This window comes from Lithobates pipiens, unplaced genomic scaffold, assembly GCF_037356315.1.
Source record: "Lithobates pipiens isolate NorthernLeopardFrog02 unplaced genomic scaffold, aLitPip1_a1.2 Scaffold_24, whole genome shotgun sequence".
In the NCBI taxonomy this organism is placed as follows: Eukaryota; Metazoa; Chordata; class Amphibia; order Anura; family Ranidae; genus Lithobates; species Lithobates pipiens.
In genome coordinates this window covers 1,886,198-1,908,617 of record NW_027507786.1, presented here as the reverse complement: position 1 = coordinate 1,908,617, position 22,420 = coordinate 1,886,198, and the positions used below count along the sequence as shown (strand labels likewise).

At 45.7% G+C, this 22,420-nt stretch overlaps 1 protein-coding gene across 2 annotated transcripts in view; it reads right to left on the bottom strand.

Annotated features, from left to right (window-relative positions):
* LOC143929602 (uncharacterized) overlaps positions 1-22,420 on the bottom strand; it is a 50,946-nt gene that overhangs the window by 7,525 nt on the left and 21,001 nt on the right. Inside the window, exons 5-13 of one of the 2 annotated variants that reach the window (XM_077453496.1) lie at positions 20,509-20,627; positions 17,706-17,747; positions 16,893-16,928; positions 14,849-14,884; positions 12,098-12,202; positions 10,190-10,206; positions 9,687-9,821; positions 5,053-5,184; positions 2,587-2,626 (exon numbers count right to left, since the gene is read on the bottom strand). In XM_077453496.1, coding sequence (XP_077309622.1) covers positions 2,587-2,626; positions 5,053-5,184; positions 9,687-9,821; positions 10,190-10,206; positions 12,098-12,202; positions 14,849-14,884; positions 16,893-16,928; positions 17,706-17,747; positions 20,509-20,627 — 662 coding nt within the window. Of the gene's footprint in view, positions 1-2,586; positions 2,630-5,052; positions 5,185-9,686; positions 9,822-10,189; positions 10,207-12,097; positions 12,203-14,848; positions 14,885-16,892; positions 16,929-17,705; positions 17,748-20,508; positions 20,628-22,420 lie in introns of both variants that reach the window. The other variant, XM_077453495.1, reaches the window with a different exon arrangement.

Genomic DNA, 22,420 nt, shown 5'->3' with positions numbered 1-22,420 from the left:
AGCCCCTCCTTCTTCCCCTCCCCCACAGCCTTCTGGGAGACACACCAGTCACAGAACACAGTAGGTCCATTCAGAAACTCATGCATTGCACAGTAGGAAAAAGGCTGTGAAGCCGCATGGCTTCACTTCCTGTTTCCCTTAGAATCGGCTAGGGGTACTGACATTGCGGGATACCTGAGCAAGATAAGTGTCCTTATATTAAAAGTCAGCAGCTACAGAATTTGTAGCTGCTGACTTTTAATTTTTTCTTTTTTTTTGACAGGCTGGAACTCCTCTTTAAAGATTTACTGATGCTCAGTGACTCTGGACTTTAGCAAAATGGCAGGCACCAGCAAGAAGGTACAGGAGCAATGCTGGAGGCAATTTACAGCACACACTAATTTTGGTAGCGTAATTATTAAAGTGTTACTAAGCCTAAGAGCCTGCAGTCACTATATCTGGTCTCCCACAGTACGCACAACATGGAAATGCAATTATTTTAGTAAATTTAAACTGCTAAATACCTTTTCTCATCAGCAGTATATAGCAGTCTTGTGATTTCTATCAGTGTCTGGTTAAAGCTCTGTAGCAGGAGTTTCCAGTCTACTCTGACTGCCCTATGAGGCTGCATGACCCCTGACCCTCTGTCTGGACTGTGCTGATCACATGCACCCCCCCCAAAAAAAAAGTCTCTAGCAATACACACCAAACTGAGCATGTGCTCTGTACTATTATTAGCAGATGGTTTGGAGACAGTGGAAGAAGGGGAGGATCAGAGAAGACAGGATCAAACAGCCTTTTTTACACAATGCAGAGGATTACCCACTTAGGAGTATAACAAGCATGCTTTGCTGTATATACAGACTGATTTTAATGTTGTGGGTTTAGTGACACTTTATTGTGGAATGTATGTTCCTTGCTAAATAACATTATATTTTATCAAGTTGTTATGGGTAACATTCCACTTTAACGTGTTATATTGCAGTTTATCAAACCCTTAAAGTAATAGTAAACTCTAAAGTGAAAGTTTGCCCTACAGGTAAGCAGTGACATGAAGGCAGAGAGTGCCGTGCTACGATAGTAACGTCATCGCGATCCGGTCAGTGAAACGGCCTGAGTGCTTGAACCCAGAATATCGACCAAGCGAAGATGGAAGTGCTGGGAGTGGTGACAGCTTAGCAGTGGAGAGAGGTCCATTTGGAAGGTAAGTCAGTCATAATGTGCTAGAATGCGGTACACCATGGGGTGTATGTACAGGTGTCACCATTGTGACCCGGCCCCATGCTACAGGGGCCCTATGCAGCCCCTTTATATACCTGGATAGTAGGGCGGTGGGGTGTCATGTAAAGGAACCGATCCCTTCATGCAGCCGCTGAATGCCCAATTCCCCTCCTCTCCCTCCCGCAGACATTTAGAGGCTGCAGGAGGGAACTGGAAGGCAAATAAGAAGAAATAAAACAACAAAAATAAAAAGACTAATGACACCAGTGGTGGAACTACCAGGGTTGCAAAGTTTGCCTTTACACCTGGGCTCTGGTGTTCCACCACCGTGGGGGGGACCCCAAGACAGCAGGAAGGTGGCCCCGCTGTGGAATCGTAATAAAGGTGTCCAACTTTTGCTGTGTAAGATGAGAGTAAGGTCCCATCTATGGTATGGCGTCCTATGGTTAATTCCAGTTAACAGTGGTTTAACAGGATTTGTGCAGGAAATTTAGTATTGTCCTCGAGCCGGTGTTCTACGGCTGAGGACCTTCAAGTGGTTCCGCAGATACAAAGTTTGTGTTGGTTTCGGTAGTGCCTCCAAGGATTGGCAACCTGGGGGTCACTATTGTTATTGTTCTATATTTCTGTTCTAAGGAATGTTGATTATTGTTAATAAATGGCCACTACGCCCCATTTTACTCCAAAAAATGTGTCAGTTGATAAGTGGAAATTGGAGGTTCACTGGACTGTAGAGGTCTACAGAAGCACATCCAGCACTACCGTTGGTATTTCTGATGCCGCGTACACACGACCGGACTTTCCGGCAGACTAGGTCCAACGGTCTTCCCGACGGACTATCGGCGGAGTTCCAACGGACTTTCCGAACTAATGGACTTGGCCACACACAAACGTTCGAAAGTCTGTTTGCTTTGAATGTGATGACGTAAGACGGAACTAAAAAAAGGAAGTTCAACGGCCAGTAGCCAAAGGCTTCCCTTGCGTGATATTTGCTCCGTCGGACCACCACACAGATAAACGGTTTTCCCAATAAGAATTGAGTCCATCGGACAGATTTGAAACATGTTCTATTTCTAGGTCCGTCTGATTTTTTTTTAACGAAAAACGATCGGATTAGCCCACACACGATCGGATTGTCCGACGGACTGATTCCGTCGGACCTAGTCTGCCGAAAAGTCCGGTCGTGTGTAAGCGGCATTAGTAAAGCGTTTTCTGATTTGATAAGTTGGAAATCATCACCCCCATTTCTCCACTCTGCCCAGTCGGAGAAATCCTTGTATTCATGTATTGAGAAGAATGGATGTGTGTGGTGGTATCAAAGAACAAGACATCTGATTAGCTACAACAATGTAGCTAAATTCAATATGGGGTGTACAAAATACTTACAGCAGTCACAAGGCTGAGGCAGGTTACAGTGAATACAGGGCTGCTGAAGAAAAGAAACATTACATTAGAGAACCATAAGCTGGAAAAGTAAAAAAAAAAAAAAACTGTGATGACTCCGCCTACTAATATAGTCACCTCTAAAGGATAATGAAATCAAAAATGTAATATGTTGCAGTTTACAATCCTTGGATGTAGTCGCTGCATTTGTTTTCTTTTTTTTTTCACAGTAAAAACATTTCAGAAAATGCAGAGTGTCCCCTCTGATGATACTAGAAATTTCCTTGTCACTTCCTGTGAGCTGCACCGAATGATATCTTCCTTCATAGCTATCTTCTGTAATCTACCAATTGGCCCGCACCCCATGTACTGGAGATGAAGATATAGGGATATGTTTGTAGTGCATGTCAGGAGGGCAGTCTAAGGTGACAACAAGTGGCATTATTCCTCCCACTGTCACCAACGATGGGGCACTATTCCTCCCACTGATACCGATGATGGGGCACTATTTTTCCAACTAGCACTAATGATGGGGACTATTCCTCCCACTAGCACTAACGATGGGGACTATTCCTCCCACTAGCACTAACGATGGGGACTATTCCTCCCACGAGCACCAACGATGGGGCCTATTCCTCCCACTAGCACTAACGATGGGGATTATTCCTCCCACTAGTACTAACGATGGGGACTATTCCTCTCACTAGCACTAACGATAGGGACTATTCCTCCCACTAGTACTAACGATGGGGACTATTCCTCCCACTAGTACTAACAATGGGGCACTATTCCTCTCACTAGCACTAACGATGGGGCACTATTCCTCCCTCTGGCACCAAGGATGGGGCACTATTCCTCCCACTGGCACTAATGATGGGGCAATATTCATCCCACTAGCACTAACGATGGGGCACTATTCTTCCCACTGGCACTAGAGCTGCACAATTAATCGTTAAAAATTTGTGATCTCGATTCAACCCCTCTCTATTGCAGAGTTTGCCGATTCTTTCATGTAACAATTGGAGAGACTTATCTGCTCACTCAGCTGTCAAAAGAAAACATCTGGGCAGTTTGCTAAGTTTTTTAAATGAAAGATTGTAACTAACTCTTCCTTCTTAGATCAAAGGAAAACTTCTGTGCGTAAAGAAAAAAATCCTGGCAGTCTGCCAAGTTTTTAAACAATGTGTAAATGCAGGAAGTTTAACCACTTAAAGTCTAAATCTTTTTCTGACACTTGTTTCTTAAGTTAAAATCAATATTTTTTGCTAGAAAATTACTTGAAACCCCAAACATTAGATATATTTTAGCAGAGACCCTAGGGAATAAAATGGCAATTGCTGCAATATTTTATGTCACACTGTATTTGCCCAGCGCTCTTTCAAATGCAATGTTTTGGGAAAAAATACACTTCAATAAATAGAAAAAACAAAAAAAAACAAAAACGTTAGCCCAATTTTTTTTGTTTTAATGTGAAAGATGATGTTTCGCGTGAGAATCGTGATCTATCGTCTTGCGCAAAAAAATCGTGATTCTCATTTTAGCTAGAATCGTGCAGCTCTAACTGGCACCAACAATGGGGCAATATTTCTCCAACTGATACCAATGATGGGGCACTATTCCTCCCACTGACACCAACAATTGGGCACTATTCCTCCCACTGATACCAATGATGAGGCACTATTCCTCCCACTGATACCAATGGTGGGGCACTGTTCCTTCCACTGGCACCAACGATGGGGGGGCTTTTTCTCTCACTGACACCAACAATGGCACACTATTCCTCCCACTGGCACCAATGATGAGGCACCATTTCTCCCATTGGCACCAACAATGGGGCACTATTCCTTCCCCTAACACCAAAGATGGGGCACTATTCTTACCACTGATGCCAACGATGGGACACTGTCTACTCCCACTGATACCAGGACATTTTCTACTCCTGCTGGCCACAGTCTGGGCCCCCTAAAGTTGGAAGGACAGTAAACTGGCCCTTTGTTTAGAAAGTTTGGAGACCCCTGCCTTAGGGCAATGGTCCCCAACCTCAGTCCTCAAGTATCCCCAAAGGGTCATGTTTTCCAGATGTCCTACACCTTGCACAGTTGCTTTCAATGCATTTTAATGGCTTGGTATTTGTGATAGCTATTTTATCTAAAGGAGAGTCCCAAAAGGTGGCTTGTTAGGGATACTTGAGGATCCTCATGGCCTTTGAGGATCATAAAAGTATTTTCTCTTACTGGAGGAAATACGGCTGTGTGTAATATGGGTTTCTCACATTCTTCTGGACCGCCTGCTGACGATGCGAGTTTTCAATGTACTCATTTTTCTTTCTTGGTTGGATTTAATGGATATGTATCTTTTTTCAACCTATGTAGCTATCATCCCATAGTATTATAATAGTCCTCTTGCGGAATGGAAATGCTTTACTGTGAAAAGTCTTCAAGGAGATGCAGATTAATCAAAAAAACTCACTTCGTTGTCCTGAGTGGCTCCTCCTCCTCCTCCCCTGTCATCGCCGCCAGGCCCAGGATCTTCACTGCCTTGGGGTCCCTGTGTGCTGGAAGATTCTGGGGGCTCAGTTACCCTGTTAGAAGGGTCTGTAATCTAATGCAGGTAGAAGAGGGAAGTATGGGTTGGGTAAGTGATCTTGGTTGGATACAAAGAGTAAAATTGTATGTGTTCACATTGATTTAGTGGTATCTGTTGGGAAACCACATGTACTGGTATATCTACCTGGTACACACTGGCAGTGGAGGGGGCCATACATAAAGAAATGCTAACAGCAGACAAAAGGACTAAAATAAATAACACATTTTGATTGTTATTAGGGTTGCCACCTTTTCTTCAAGTCAAACCCGAACACATTAGTGGAGCACAGCAATTTTTTAACGTATAAACTATTCATATATTTAGCAATTAAATAACATTTCTAATCATATGAACTAAGGCTCGGTTCACACAGGGGCAACACGACTTTTGGAGGCAACTTGGACGTGACTTGACGTGACTTAGACGCGACTTGGACGCGACTTACAACACTACTTTAAGTCGCCCCAGGCCAGGCGACTTGCCGTGGCAAATCAGAGAATGAGCTCTCAGGGGGAACTCCTTTTGAGAGCTGATAATTCTCTGAGAGTCGCCTCTGTATAGAAGGAGATCCGACTTGGAGGCGACCTCCATTGAAATCAATATGTACCAGTCGCCTACAAGTCGGATTGAAGTAGTACAGGAAACATCAGTAGTGTGCATTAAGACAGCTCTCATTCACTTACATTGATTTCTACATGCTGTGCGACCTGAGGTGACTTGGGGCGACTTGAAGTCGGATCTGAGTCGCCCCTGTGTGAACCGGCACTTAATCACAAGTGTTCCCCTTTTACATCAGAGTCCACAGAGTTCCCCTTTTACATCTGAATCCGCAGAGTTTCCCTTTTACTCAGAACTTTCAGAGTTCCCCTTTTACATCTGAACTCAAATAGTTCCCTTACACTGTAAGGAGGGACTCTGCAGACTCTGATGTAAGGGAGAACTCTGGGGACTCCAACATAAGGGATGCACTGGGAACCCTGATTTAAGGGGGAACACTGAGAACTCTGATATAAGAGGGAACACCGTGGCTTCTGGTGCAAAAGGGGAACTCTGATGTAAGGAGTGCTCTGAGAACTCTGATTTACCTTAGTGTACTCACTCAGAGGCAGGAGGGAGAAGGATGGTGAGCTCACTCACCCCTTGGCAGTCAGCACCTCTCATCCAGATGTATCCTAGGCTGCTGGACTTCAAATTTCCTTTTCTGAGACACAGCGCTGGGGATTGTAGTGTGGGCAGACACAGAGGGGTAAGGGCGGGACAGAGAGGTGCAGATCGAGCCCTCTCTCCTCTCCTGTCTGTGTGTGTGTGTGTGTGTGTGTGTGTGTGTGTGTGTGTGTGTGTGTGTGTGGGGAGGGATAATTGTTAGTGCTGGCTTTGCGCAGTGTGAAAGAGAGTGTAACAGACACTCTCGCCTTAGACAACTGCTGCCAGTAACCCTGCTGGGAAGCCATAGTCTGGTCTGAATAATGTGTCCACGTTTCAGGCAGTTTGAAGCCCGGACACATGATTCCAAACCCGAACTGTCCGGGTGAATCCTGGACAGGTGGCAACCCTAAGTGTGATCCAGAAAAATTCACCATTACTCCATTCTCTGGCAAATAATACTCCACTTCCCTGCTATACTGACTTACAAGGAGTAATTACTTAGATAGAGAAGAGCCAAGAGTACACTATAGTGGAAGGAGGGAATTTTTATACTGAACATGCCTGATCACCATGCCTGGCTTTAACTATAAAGCCTGCAGAACAGCACACCTTGATTCTGTCTTGGCAGGTAATGGTTGCGTCACGCAAATTTTAAACGTCACATGTTGGTTAAAAATAACTTGCGTGGTATGCTGGGCATCCAATAAAATGAGGACACATAAATATCAGTCTGAAAAAAGAAATTTTTACATGTTACACCCCTTCCACACCAGGGCGTTTTGCAAGCGCTATAGCGTTAGAAATAGCGCCTGCAATCCGCCCTAAAGAAGCTGCACCATTATGTGTAGTGTGAAAGCCCGAGGGCTTTCACACTACAACGGTGCGCTGGCAGGACGTCAGGGAAAAGTCCTGCCAGCAGCTTCTTTGGAGCGGTGAAGGAGCGGTGTGTTTACCACTCCTCCACCGCTGCTCCCCATTGAAATCAATGGGGCAGCGCTCTATCACCGCCGACAAAACGCCGCTATTGCGGCGTATTGCCGGCGGTTTTAACCCTTTCGCGGCCACTAGCGGGGGGTAAAAGTGCCCCACTAGCGGCCAAAATGTGCCGCAAATCCGACGCAAATCCAGCGGTAAAACGCCGCTAAAAATAGCGGCGTTTTACCGCCGACGCAATGGGCGGTGTGGTGTAAAAGGGGTCTTAGTGAAATGATTAGTACTAGGTTACGCATAAACTTGTCACAAGTATAAGGCTCGGCTCACATTATTGTGACATGTGTTCTGTGTGTAAGCAGCCTATTCATTTCAATAGGCTTCCCTACCCACGAAGACGTCGTCCCCAAAACCCTTTTGTTTTAAATTGCTCTGCGCCAAACTGCATGGTGCTGTGGATCAGGTAAGTGAAGGCAGTGGTGTAGCATGGATTGTCAGCACCCGGGGCAAGGCAAGTCATTTTCGCTCCTAACCAATGAGTCCCTTCCAGTTACAGTATTAAACCCCTTATGGTACATTTTAAGATTATTATATATATATATATATATATATATATATATATATATATATATATATAGTAATCAGGAAACAGAACAAGGGTGCACGCAACGCTTCATCCAAAAAATGGACACACTCGGCCCCAGTGTTCTGTCAAAAACTGTCCCCCCTTCGGATAGTGTCTGTCCTGTACTGCGCAGGCGCAGCGCTTGCGCAGTACGGAGGAGAAGGAAACTCTGAAAGTCTCCAAAGGAGAACGGTGCCTGCGCACTGAGTCCAGGTGCAAGCCCCACCATCCAAGTGGACGGTAGCACATAGCAACAGGGCCCCTCGCGGGCTCGCTTTGCTCGCCATGCTTCGGGCACGGCCTCGCTTCGCTTAGCTATTTTTATTCTAACTCTATGTCCACTTGGATGGTGGGGCTTGAACCTGGACTCACAGCGCAGGCGCCGTTCATCTTTGGAGACCTTCGGAGTCTCCTTGTCCTCTGTACAGGGCGGACACTATCCGACAGGGGGACACTATTCGACACATCACCGGCTCATCACCGTAGGCAATATCAAGAAGAGAAGAAAAGATTGGTCGCTCACTTGAATCCAAAAGATGCTGTCAAAATTTCTTTATTGTCATGAGCCAGATAAAATTGCAATGATGATCAGTTGACGCGTTTCACACGAAAAGAACAAGCACGGTTCTCTTTGTGTGAAATGCATCAACTGATCATCATTGCAATTTTGTCTGGCTCATGACAATAAAGAAATTTCGACAGCATCTTTTGGATTCAAGTGTTCGATCGATCTTTTCTTCTCTTCATATTATTTATATATATATATATATATATATATATATATATATATATATATATATATATATATATATATATATGGTCTTTGTCATTTATTAAATAAATATACTATATATTTATTATTATTTATTTAACATACTGAAGGAAGAATATATATAATACTGGTGGTCCTTACCTAAGAATGGGGGCCCAGGGACTGTTATGCTCGCTCTGCTGCGTGCGTGCTGTGGCTGTGAAAATGGAAAGGGTTCCTCCACTCACAGCCTGAGCCTCTGATTGGCTACCTGCAGCCTTTTAATATTGCTTGAATTTGAGATATCTTTTTGATATCGCAGGGGTGATCAAATACCACCAAAAGAAAGCGCTATTTGTGGGAAAAAAAAGGATGTCAATTTTGTTTGGGAGCCACGTCGCACGACCGCGCTATTGTTAGTTAAAATGACGCAGTGCCGAATTGCAAAAAGGGGCTTGGTCCTTTCGCTGCAAAATGGTCCAGGGCTTAAAGAGGAAGTAAACCCTGATGAGTTTACTTCCTCTTTCATTCCCTGCAAAGGCAAAGCATAATGGACTACTATGCATCGCATTCTACCCCATTATGTGTCACTTACCTGACACAGGAGCCAGCGAAGTCACCGCTGTCCCCTGTAGTCCGCCGCATCCATCTTGTTGGTGGGGTCTCGCAGCTCCGCCGCTGTCATTCGGCGAAGCCGCAATAACGTCACTCCCGCGCATGCGCACGGGAGCCGACACGCGCGGCAGCTCCGTCGCTGAGAATGCCGCACTCAGTGCACCTGCGCTCCGCTGTCTACGGCGCATGCGCCGTAGACAGCGGTGCCCTTTTTCGGGCAAATATCTCCTAAACCATATAGGTTTATGAGATATTTCTTGGACCTACAGGTAAGCCTTAATCTAGGCTTACCTGTAGGTCAAAGTGGTTTGTAAGGGTTTACAACCACTTTAAGTGGTTAAAAAGAGTTCCTAACACTTTTTTCCCCCCCTATATAACTGTAAAAAAAAAAAAAAAAAGATTTTGGCTGGAGGTCCACTATAAAAATAAAAAATTGAAAAAAAGTCTTACATTGCAGCTTCTCAGTAGTGGCTCGGCCTCCAGTTGTTGTTGAGGTACCCCTTGATTGGCCCTGTCAGCTATCGGCGTGGACTGTAAGGAAGAGCTGGCGCTGGGATCGGCGGTGCTGATGTTAGCGAGCAAATCCTAGGTGAAAAATAATCAACCAAGAACATCATATTACAATGTTACACACATATAAATGATTATATATATATATATATATATATATATATATATATATATATATATATATATATATATATATATATATATATACATACATATATACACACATATATACACACACACACACACACACACACATACATTTATTTATTTTATTTAACAGCAAAATATATAATATATATATATATATATATATATATATATATATATATATATATATATATATATATATATATATATATAATGTGTATGTACACATGTATTTATTTATTTAATTTAAAAGCAAAATTGAGAACAGCATTACAATTTTAGAAAACTGGTCTTACCTGGTTGATTTGTTTTTCTAAAAAAAAAAAAAAGGAAAAGAGACAAATTTAAGCAGAAGGCAATATAAGGTTCAGATTGATCTACATTGTGATTTGTGAATTGTTATGAATGACAGCAGACTAAACTGCCATAGTATACAATGGTCCCATATGTGTTTAATCACATAGGAAGCCTTCTACACCCAATCACATTTCATCATTTCTAAATATTAACAGTGCCTTTACTGTACTGCTCCTGTACTGGGCTATGGTTCCTCCTCCTTTTCTTAGTAGTGTTTTGTTAGATTGTATTATTTCAGCATTCATGTTACATTGTATCACTATAGTGCTTACAGTGCCTTGAACAAGTATTCATACCCATTGACATTTTCCACATTTTGCCATGTTACAACTAAAAACGTAAATTCAATTTATTGGGATTTTATGTGATAGACCAACACAAAGTGGCACGTAATTGTGAAGTGGAAGGAAAATTATAAATGCTTCTCCAAATTTTTTACAAATAAATATGTGAAAAGTGTGGCGTGCATTTGTATTCAGCTCCCTTTACTCTGATACTCCTAACTAAAATCTAGTGGAACCAACTGCCTTCAGAAGTCACCTAATTAGTAAATAGAGTCCACCTGTGTGTAATATAATTTCAGTATAAATACAGCTGTTCTGTGAAGCCATCAGAGGTTTGTTAGAGAACCTTAGTGATCAAACAGCACCATGAAGGCCAAGGAACACACCAGAAAGGTCAGGGATTAAAGGGGTTTTCCAGCGGGAATTTTTTTTTTTTTAAAGTCAGCAGCTAAAAAAAAAAAGTAGCTGCTGACTTTTAATAAGGACACTTACCTTTCCAGGTCGCCTGCGATGTCGGCCACCCGAGGCCGACCCATCCCATAGCTCTCGGGTCCCGGCGCCGCCATCCTCACTAAGGGAAACAGGCAGTGGAACCTTGCGGCTTCACTGCCTGTTTCCTACTGCGCATGCGAGAGTCGCGCGGCGCTTTGTGAATGCCCCACGCAGTTCCCAGAACACAGCGCGCCCCATTACCCAGAAGACAACGCGAGGAGGAGAGAAGACCGAAGATCACCGCGGAGTAGGAAGAGGCAGATTAGGAAGAATGCCTAGCAACAGGGGTTTCTGGTAAGGTAAAAAAAAAAAAATATTTCAAATGTTTTATTTTTTAAGAATATTAATGCTGTTTTGTTTTTTAGGGTGGTCCTCCACTTTAAGTTTTGGAGAAGTATAAAGCAGGGTTAGTTTATAAAAAAATCTCCCAAGCTTTGAACATTTCACGGAGCTCTGTTCAATCCATCATCCGAAAATGGAAAGAGTATGGCACAACTGCAAACCTACCAAGACATGGCCGTCCACCTAAACTGACCGGCCGGGCAAGGAGAGCATTCATCAGAGAAGCAGCCAAGAGGTCCATGGGAACTCTGGAGGAGCTGCAGAGATCCACAGCTCAGGTGGGAGAATTTCGTTTTTTTTCATTTATTTATTTATTTTTTAATTCCCCCCTTTGTTTTTTACCTGGTTATCTGCCCAGTAACCCACCTCCTGTCTTATTATATCTCCATCCAGGATGGAAGAGTAGCAGGGACACCTTTGGACAGCAACATTGTCCGTGTGGCAAGAAGAAGGTGTTAGGCAAGCCATACACATTTGAATCTCAGCCGGGTCAGCAGGAACCCACCGAGATTCAAACCGTGTATGGGCAGACTGAATGTACCAAGTTGAATGATTGATCGACCTGGGCACAACCAGCGTGCCAAATCTCTTTCCGGCAACCCGTGAACACCTTGTCACACTCTAGTACCTTTGGAGGTAGGTAGGAAGGATGTAAAGGTCTATGCTGGGATATTTCACACAACATTATACAAATACAGTGCGTAGAAAGACACTATACTTAATTCTTACCTCTTGTTTTTTTGTACAAGCACCAACCACCAACGACTAGGAGAATTAATGACGTTAATGCTGCTAAGATTACGAATGCCACAAAAAAACTTGTGTGTTGGTTCCCTGAGGGTAAAAGAAAATACAGATATGGTCAAGGCATGTATGATGAAGCCATTCCGGCAAAAATGAATATTTCATATGGGTAGATGCTGCAGATCTGCACTAGATTTTGGCTTTCAGGTGTGTCCCAACTGGCATAAGCTGGTGTGTAGATAGATAGATAGAGGTATGAAGTCGAGCAAGAGCTTGGCAAGTAAGCAGACTATGGGGTTGATTTACTAACAGATAGGAGCGCCACACACTTAGGAATAACTTGCCTGGCTGATGGAAGAAGATTTGATCAACAGCGCTAAATGCAAGAATAGTAAATCGGCAGCCAAAGGTGACTGTAGAGGTAAGTAGGAGTCAGCAATGGATGCAAAATTTGGTTTGACATGTGCAGTACCAGGGCCGGTGCTACCGCTAGGTAAACTAGGCAGTCACCTAGGGCGCCCGGCCACTGGTGTTCCTACTCTCTTCTCTCTGCCGCAAGCAACTAAGTCTCAAAATCAGCAGGCAGCCGGCGCTCTGTTCGCACATAGTGTCAGAGGTGCAGCAGCGACAGAGGACTGTGTTTGTGTCCCGACTCCCGAATGAATGGAAGCAAGAAAACATTCATTGATGGGCGCTGGTGAGGCTGCGTTTTATGGACGGTGGTGAGGCTGCGTTTCATGGGCGCTGGTGAGGCTGCGTTTCATGGGCGCTGGTGAGGCTGAATTTGAAGGCTGCTGGTGAGGCTGAATTTGAAGGCCGCTGGTGAGGCTGCATTTGAAGGCCGCTGGTGAGGCTGCATTTGAAGGCCGCTGGTGAGGCAGAATTTGATGGATGCTGGTGAGGCAGCATTTGATGGACGCTGGTGAGGCAGCATTTGATGGACGCTGGTGAGGCTGCATTTGATGGACGCTGGTGAGGCTGCATTTGATGGACGCTGGTGAGGCTGCATTTTATGGATGTTGGTGAGGCTGCATTTCATGGGCACTGGTGAGGCTGCATTTGAAGGGCGCTGGTGAGGCTGAATTTGAAGGGTGCTGGTGAGGCTGAATTTGAAGGGCGCTGGTAAAGCTGCATTTGAAGGGCGCTGGTAAAGCTGCATTTGAAGGGCGCTGGTAAAGCTGCATTTGATGGGTGCAGGTGAGGCTGCATTTGATGGGCGCTGGTGAGGCTGCATTTGATGGGCGCTGGTGAGGCTGCATTTGATGGGTGCTGGTGAGGTGGCATTTGATGGGCGCTGGTGAGGCAGCATTTGATGGGCGCTGGTGGGGCTGCATTTCATGGACACTGGTGAGGCTGCATTTCATGGGCACTGGTGAGGCTGCATTTCATGGGCACTGGTGAGGCTGCATTTCATGGGCACTGGTGAGGCTGCATTTGAAGGGCGCTGGTGAGGCTGCATTTGATGGGCGCTGGTGAGGCTGAATTTGATGGGCGCTGGTGAGGCTGAATTTGATGGGCGCTGGTGAGGCTGCATTTGATGGGCGCTTCGTTAAAAAGGTTGGGTATACGTGGGCAGGGCAAAGGGGATGGAGTCAGGGGTGGAGCTAAGGGGGCGGCAAAACTAGGTTTTGTCTAGGGTGTCAAAAATCCTTGCACCAGCCCTGTGCTGTACAGTTTATAATAATAGGCTGCTCCACAGGTTCCAGGATAGTAATGTTGGAGCCTTGGGTATGGTAACAGAGGAAAGAGAGGTAGAGCAGCAAAGGAAGCGATGACAGAGGGTCAACTATTATTTTAATATTATTTATCATAGATCTACATTAGTCTTGGTTCACATCCTATGTGTGCGGGTGCGTGCATCTCATGTAGCACAGCTTATTCATTTCAATGGGCTGCCCTTCCCCCACCTAATTATGCTAGAAAGGCTACACTGAGCACAAACCTCTGTTGCCTACCTGCACACGTGTACTGCATAGTTCATTTGACTTGTGTTTGGGAAGAATACAGTCCTAATAATACACTTTTTAAACAATCTGAAGTCTGTGTCAGGGGCGTATGTACAGAGGTCACAAGGGTAGCAATCGTGACCCGGCCCCATGCATCCCCCTGTACACCTTGATAGGAGAGGAACCAATCCCCTTTATTTCCCTCTTGCAGCCTTTCAGGAAGAAAATGGAGGGGATATGTTCTTCTACATGCCACCCTGCTGCCCCTCCAATCCACCTCCTGCTGTCCTGGGCTCCTGTGAACACACCCTGCCCGCTCCCCTTCCCTATAACTTTGCCGGGTTCCCCCCTACCCTCTCCCACCGGGGATCAGTCAGGATGGAGATCGTAGATGGGGCCGGTAAATGTGTTGTTTACCAGCCCCTTCCTTGTCATAATGAATACCGAACATTGACTGTTTTTTTTTTTTTTTTTATTCATTCATAGATGAGGCATAGTAAGCTGTATTTACTATGCTTCAGTTTGTAAATGAACGGGAATCTCTGTACAGAGCTATTCCTGTCCATTCATTCTGTGCAGCTGAGACAGCAGAGCTGGAGATTGAAGGCTGTGTCCTCGATCACTTTTCTCTGTCTCAAAGGTGAAACATCAGAGGTCTAATTAGACCCCTGATATCTCAACAAAGCCCCCCCCCCCCCAACCCGGCTTCTAAAAAAATGTAAAAAAAATTAATAAATAAGAAAACCCGGGGCAATGAAGGTTCTAGTTACTCCTCTGGTCTGTGTCTTACCATTTACATTTTTGGAGTCGGGATCCTTTGGGCCACCTATAAAGTAATACAGACGTGTCAGTATAGTAGAGGACCTCTGGAGTTATCAAACTGCAACAACATATTACATGCCGGTCTACCTGGAACAGAAGACGTCCTGATAGAATTATGAGCCAATCAGCCCACTTCATAGCGAGCTGACACCCCTACTTTTGTTGCTTGCTTGTTATAAGGGAGGAGTTGATATGCAGGACCAGAACCCGACACCCTCACATCATTTTTTATGCAATTCCCTCCAATTAATATTGTTAACAGTACAGTTAGTGTAGAAGATGATCAGTGTCACGGGTCACAAAGCTGATCTGTGACTCTGTGTTATTCTATCCAGGGCCGGGGACAAGGGGTGGGCAGGAGGGGAGGCTCCCCTGGGCGCAATGGTTTATTGCAGGGATGAGGGTGCCCTGACCCTAACCCCAAGGGAAGGAGGGGCACAGTTTCATATCTTTGCCTTGGGTGCTGGATGACCTTGTCCCAACACTGGTTCTATCACAATGTAGTCTCTCTTACCTTGTACTGTGGCCTACCCTGATCCATGGGACTGGGAGTGTCAGGACCTGGATCACCTTTTGGTGGCACTGTGGTTCCCTGGGTGGAGGATTGTCATTTCAGTGTCGACCATTTGGACCAGCCAGCAGATCCCAGAAATCAGATTCCACCTGAGGCTTGGTGCAGGGAGACACTGGAATTACAAACGTCTGACCAGGGAACTACGGTGCTACCAGCACTGGTTGGAGACACCCACTGGTGGACACTGGAATTACAAACATCTGACCAGGGAACTACGGTGCCACCAGCACTGATTGGAGACACACACTGGTGGACACTGGAATTACAAACGTCTGACCAGGGAACTATGGTGCTACCAGCACTGGTTGGAGACACCCACTGGTGGACACTGGAATTACAAACATCTGACCAGGGAACTACGGTGCCACCAGCACTGATTGGAGACACCCACTAGTGGACACTGGAATTACAAACGTCTGACCAGGGAACATCATTTTTTGGCAATTCCCTCCAATTAATATTGTTAACAGTACAGTTAGTGTAGAAGATGATCAGTGCAAGGGTCACAGGTCACAAAGCTGATCTGTGACTCTGTCTAATTCTATCCAGGGCCGGGGACAAGGGGTGGGCAGGAGGGAAGGCTGCCCTGGGCGTAATGGTTTATTGCAGGGATGAGGGTGCCCTGACCCTAACCCCAAGGGAAGGGGGGGGCACAGTTTGGTTTCTTTGCCCTGGGTGCTGGATGACCTTGTCCCAGCACTGGTTCTATCACAATGTAATCTCTCTTACCTTGTACTGCGGCCTACCCTGATCCATGGGACTGGGGGTATCAGGACCTGGATCACCTTCTGGTGGCACTGTGGTTCCCTGGGTGGAGGATTGTAATTTCAGTGCTGACCATTTGGACCAGCCAGCAGATCCCAGAAATCAGATTCCACCTGAGGCTGGCTGCAGCGAGACACCCACTGGTGGACACTGGAATTACAAACGTCTGACCAGGGAACTACGGTGCCACCAGCACTGATTGGAGACACTCACTGGTGGACACTGGAATTACAAACGTCTGACCAGGGAACTATGGTGCCACCAGCACTGATTGGAGACACTCACTGGTGGACACTGGAATTACAAACGTCTGACCAGGGAACTGCGGTCAGACGGAAAACTAAATTATCCAAATGTAATCGATTTGTTAAACGCGTACGTTAAACCGTTTTTCGTTATTTCGGATTTTCGTTCCTATTTATTCGATTTTTATTCTTTCAAATTTTCGGATTTCAGATTTTTGGATTTTCGTTCTTTTGGATTTTTTGTTCCTTTTGAAATTTTGTTTTCGCATTGCATTCATCAAAAGAGTCCTTCATTCATCCGAATGCTTCCGAATGAACGAATATGTTGAATTTCATCCGAAAACTAATTTGGTACAAAACAAACTGCAAATGTCGATCATATTGTTACTTTTTTCTCTGGTCTTATTCCTCTGTCAAATTATCCATACCTTTTTCAGGTGTTGAGTTGAGGGGCTTCATGACATCTAAAAAATAATAATATGGAGGTTAAACTATATTAGTGGTACCAATAAAAGGAGAGATATAAACATAAATCGAGGATGAATGGTATACCACAGCAGGCTTTTCCATATTGGATATTTGTGTACCCAATAAGCCTTGGAATTTGAGGCACAGTAGTACCTTGGATTAGGAGCATAATCCCTTCCAGAAGCATGCTTGTAATCCAAGACACTTGTATATCAAAGCGCGTTTCCCCATAGAAGTCAATGGAAACTCCGATAACTGGTTCCACGGTCACTACTGTATGCAGTACTGTATGTGGCCAGAGGTTGCGAGGGCACTCGGAGACACTGGGGAACAGAGTGTCTCTGAGTATCTCTGAGTGTCTCTGAGCGTCTCCAAGCACCTCTGGCCAAATGCGGTACTGCACACCCCAGCGGCGTGAATCCTGTTTGTCTTGCGAAACAACGCTGGCAAACAGGATTTAAAAAAATAAAAATAAAAAAATTGCTCATATTGTGAAACGCTTGTTTGCCGCGCTACTCGCAATCTGAAGTTCCACTGTACTTGAAATCCAAATTGTGACCAACTCATATTGCCATAAGACCAGAACATTCTGTACCTCACTATTGGCCATGAAACTGACCATCACTTTGATGGACCAATGCTGAGGTACAGGAGGCCAGAAGATGCTGACCAAGTTGGGAGCTGAAGGCATGGAAGCTGGTCAATACTTGCATACCAGGGCACCTAACGTTTCAGAGGTGCCTGCCGATGGCATTACCAACCAGTCATCTTACCTGTTTTAGGGGTTGAACTGACGATCTTAGACAACGTTAGATCTAAAAAAAAAAAATAAAATAAAAAATCAAACATAAAACATATTAGTGGGATCATATATTTACTGATTACAGTAAAAAAGGATTTGGATATTTAATTTGAATAAAAACAAAAAATGTAACTATCAAATTATGATAATGTATGTATGTATTATTCTTGTTTCTTGTTGGAATGCAATGATATTCATTGAACAGCATCCCCTGAGAAAGCACCATTATAGAGCGAAACATGTTGGGAATCACACCATAGTGCTGTACTTTAAAGGACAGTACTGTATGAGTCTTCTTTAATGCAATTGCATTGTTTTTATGTATTAATAAAATAATTGTGTTGTTTTTAAGTATTGATAAAATAATTAATAAAATAATAATTTTAAATATTTATTCTAGCTGATTTAATATGTACCGTAAAAATCCCATAAACCTCCTATCTACCAATTAACTAAGGGATGCTGTGTTATACTGTTGGTATATTGTCCAAAAGCTGAGTTTTTTTTTCCTATTACAGGACTACTGTTAGAAATTATGGTGCCCCATACAGCCTGACAGGGCCCCCTTCCCTCAGCCGAAAGTGACATAGATGTATCAGTCGCTTTCTCTGTAACCTCAGCTGCACAAATGAATGAATAGGAAGTACTCCAAGCTTTCCTGCTCATTCACCAACCGAAGCATAAGAAACACAGTTTCTTATGCTTCAGTGATAAATGGACACAGGATTGATGGGTACCGACTGCTCATTGTTTTCATTCAGGAATTGAAGGGGCCAGTAAATGAAATATTTACCAGCCCCTTCCCTCGCTCTCCATCTGGAAACATCCCCGATGTGTACCCGATGGCAGCCAGCAGCACTGCGGGGGGAAAGGGACACACAGGGGGGCCGGGACAGCATATGCAAGGGGTGCATGTGCTAGAACCAATCCCCCCTGCAGTGCAGCCAGAGTGAGAAAGAAGAGGAGAAGCTGGCAGTGCTGCAAGGGAAGAAAGAAGAGGATCAGTGTCTGCAATAAGACAGTACAGCTGGACCTCCTGCTCAGCAGGTACTCGGGCTTCCCTTTTGAACTGATAGGGCCCGGGCCCAGTACAGGAGGGCTGACTGTACTGCCTTATCAGCAACCCTGACTGATTATCCCCCCCTAGACTGAAAATGCTACTGTCCATAGGTGCCCCCCTGTGTTCCTCCATCTAGAGTGGGGGCGCTCTAACACAGGAGGTGTGTTACTGGGCAGATCACCAGGTGAAAACAGAGGGGAAAAAAGAATAACAAAGAAAACGAATGCCCTTCTTAGTCATGATTGGATCGGGGGCCACATTGAAGTATGGGTGGAACATCTACACTGATACACTAGAAAACCCTGAAGAAGGGAGCCAAAATCCCCCCGAACTGTGTTGTCTGTAATCCTTTTATCAATTACAAATAAAGCCTGGAACCAAATTCTATTCTGTGTATGACTTCTCACTCAAGGCGCTCCTCATCACACACACACACACACACACACACACACACACACACACACTTCCAGCTTGAGGAGGCAGCACCAATCATTTCTTTCAGATTGAGGGCTTCCTGATGGCTTGTCAGTGGGGCCTTATCAGCTTCCTTTTTTTAAGCTTTGGACTAGTTATGGCTGGTGCTCATCATTTTTGAGGGGGCGCAAACAAACTGAAAAAAAAACAAACATCAATGGCAGCCACTGTGCCCATCAATGCAGCCACTGTGCCCATCAAACGCAACCACTGTGCCATCAAACGCAACCACTGTGCCCACCAAACGCAGCCACTGTGCCCATCAAACGCAGCCACTGTGCCCATCAAACGCAGCCACTGTGCCCACCAAACGCAGCCACTGTGCCCATCAAACGCAGCCACTGTGCCCATCAAACGGAGCCACTGTGCCCATCAAACTGAGCCACTGTGCCCAACAAGCACAGCCACTGTGTCCATCAAATGCAGCCACTGTGCCCATCAAACGCAGCCACTGTGCCCATCAAACGGAGCCACTGTGCCCATCAAACGGAGCCACTGTGCCCATCAAATGCAGCCACTGTTCCCATCAACCGCAGCCACTGTGCCCATCATCCGCAGCCACTGTGCCCATCAAATGCAGCTACTGTACCCATTAATTGCTGCCAGTGTGCCCATCAATTGCCACTACTTTGCCCCATAAAATGCTGCCAGTGTGCATCGCATCGCACTTACCTGTCTCGCAGCGGGTCAGCAGCGGTGTCCTGCGATTTGCTTCGCTGTGCTAACACACAGCTGAGCAAACAGTGAGCACACAGCATTGCGCCCGCTATTCACCTTTTTGGGTGCCTATTAGAGCCTAGGGCTCTAATCAGGTGACTCCAAAAAAACACCCCCCGCCGCTGTAATTCAGGTGCCCGGCGCCTGAAAAGGGGACGGACACCTGAATAGGGGGTGTCAGCGGCGACCATAGATAGATTCATGCAATGCATGAATCTCTCTATGATGATAGAGCGGTGCCAGGATACGCACCGCCACTGCTTTGGACCCTGATAAGGTCCCATTGACAAGCCATCAAGAGACCCTCAATCTGAAGCCCTGAATAAAAAAAGTATTCTGAATCCCTGTCAATGCTTGTACAAACCCAAAGATTTTGTAACCTAGTTGTATACATTTATCATTTCCAGGGGCAAAATCTGGGAAAGTCCCTTGGAAATTATCATTAATTGTCAAGTATGCAGTAAGTGACATGTCTGGTACTTATCTATATTAATTGTACATGTATACTTTACAGGGTACATACCTTTTGGCAGGAGGTATGAGCTGGTTGTGTTTGAGGTAGGTTGTGTTATTGGAATATCTTCACATACGGTATTTTTTGCGGCGGTGCATTTCTCTTTAACGCGCTTTCCTGTGCCACATCTGAAGAAGATCACAAACAACTTTCATTATGTAGGACAATCAGCAGGGAGCGCAAGCTTTTCTCTTTGGAAAAATATAGGCTTGACTCAGCATGGGGGGTATGCGGGTCCTCTGCAGAGAGACCACTGCTTCCCGCACAGAGCGCAAAGGCCCTTCTCCACAGCATCCAGGCAGGGGACAGGCTTTTCTATCCAGGCTGTGGCTGCTTCCTAAGGGCCAATTCATACCTCTTGCACTGCATTTAGTGGGAAGAGGAAAGAAAGGAAGGGGGGTTAGGAAAGAGGTGAGAAAGGGAAGGGAAGAAAAAGGAAAGGGGAAGTAGAGAGAAAGGGAAGGGGGACTGGGCTTCAAAAAAAAACTGCTTGCTTTTGTCTAGGGGTGAAGAAATTGGAGATATACTTACTAATCCATCAACAATCCAAGTACCACAGCGGTCCCCACTGATAACGCCCACCCCCCCCACCCCCCCGTATTTTAGCGGCCTCATGAATGGACTGTTCCTGATGTTGTTACCCCCATAGACTGGCTCTGGACGTGAGGACAGCAGGAACAGTCCACTGCTGGACGGAGGGGAGAGCTGGTTTCCAGAAGATCGAAGGACGGGTTGACTGCCCTTTTTTTTCTAGGGGTGAGGAAAGTGGAGATATACTTACCTAATCTGCCAATCCTCCAAGCACAAGACCGGTCCCCATCGCTCCTGACCCCCGCACGCTAGAGGTCTTGTGAATGGACTGTACCTGACGTCATTATGCCCATTGACCGGCTCTGGATGTGGGGGAGAGCTGGTTTCCAGGGGGGTCGAAGAATGAATAATCTGCTCAATTTTGTCTATGGGTGAGGAAAGTGGAGATCCAATTTCCTAATCCTCCAAGAGCAAGACCGGTTCCCACCACTCCTGCCCCCCCTCATGCTAGCGGTCTCGTGAATGGACTGTTCCTGATGCCATCACACCCATAGACCGGTGTTCTGGCAGATAGTGTCCTGCCATCATATAGTGTCCGCCCCGTACTGCGCATGGGCAGTACGGGGCAGAAGAAGCTTCGAAAAATCTCCGAAGATGAACGGCGCCTGCGCCGTGAGTGGAGGTGGTAGCCCCCCCCCATCCAAGCGGACATAGGGTTGGGAAAATTAGCGGGCCCCTCGTGGGCAAGCTTCGCTCGCCACACTTCGGGCTCGGCCTCGCTGCGCTCGGCTGTTTTATATTCCTACTCTATGTCCACTTGGAAGGTGGGGATAGAACCTGGACTCACGGTGCAGGCGCCGTTCATCCTCGGCTATTTTCGGAATCTGTGTGTGCTGTGTACTGCGCATGCGCAGTATACAGCGGTCACTATCCGATAGGGGACCATATATGATAGGACACCGGCTCTTGATTGAGGACAGCAGGAACAGTCCACTGCTGGACGTAGGGGAGCGCTGTTTTCCAGAAGATCGAAGGATGGGTTAACTGTTCTTTTTTTTCTAGGGGTGAGGAAAGTGGAGATATACTTACCTAATTGGCTAATCCTTCAAGTGCAAGACTGGTCCCCCCATTGCTCCTGACCCCCACATGCTAGCGGTCTTGTGAATGGACTGTTCCTGATGTCATCACACCCATAGACAGCCTCTGGTTATGAGGACAGCAGGAACAGTCCACTGCTGGATGTGGGGGAGCGCTGGTTTCAAGAGGATCAAAGGATCGGGTAACTACAGCCTTTCCTTGCACCCCTGTACAAAACAAGCAGTTAACCCATACATTGCGGGCTCAGCCCCACTGCATGGGAAAGTACACATTTTGTCCGGAATTCTTTTTT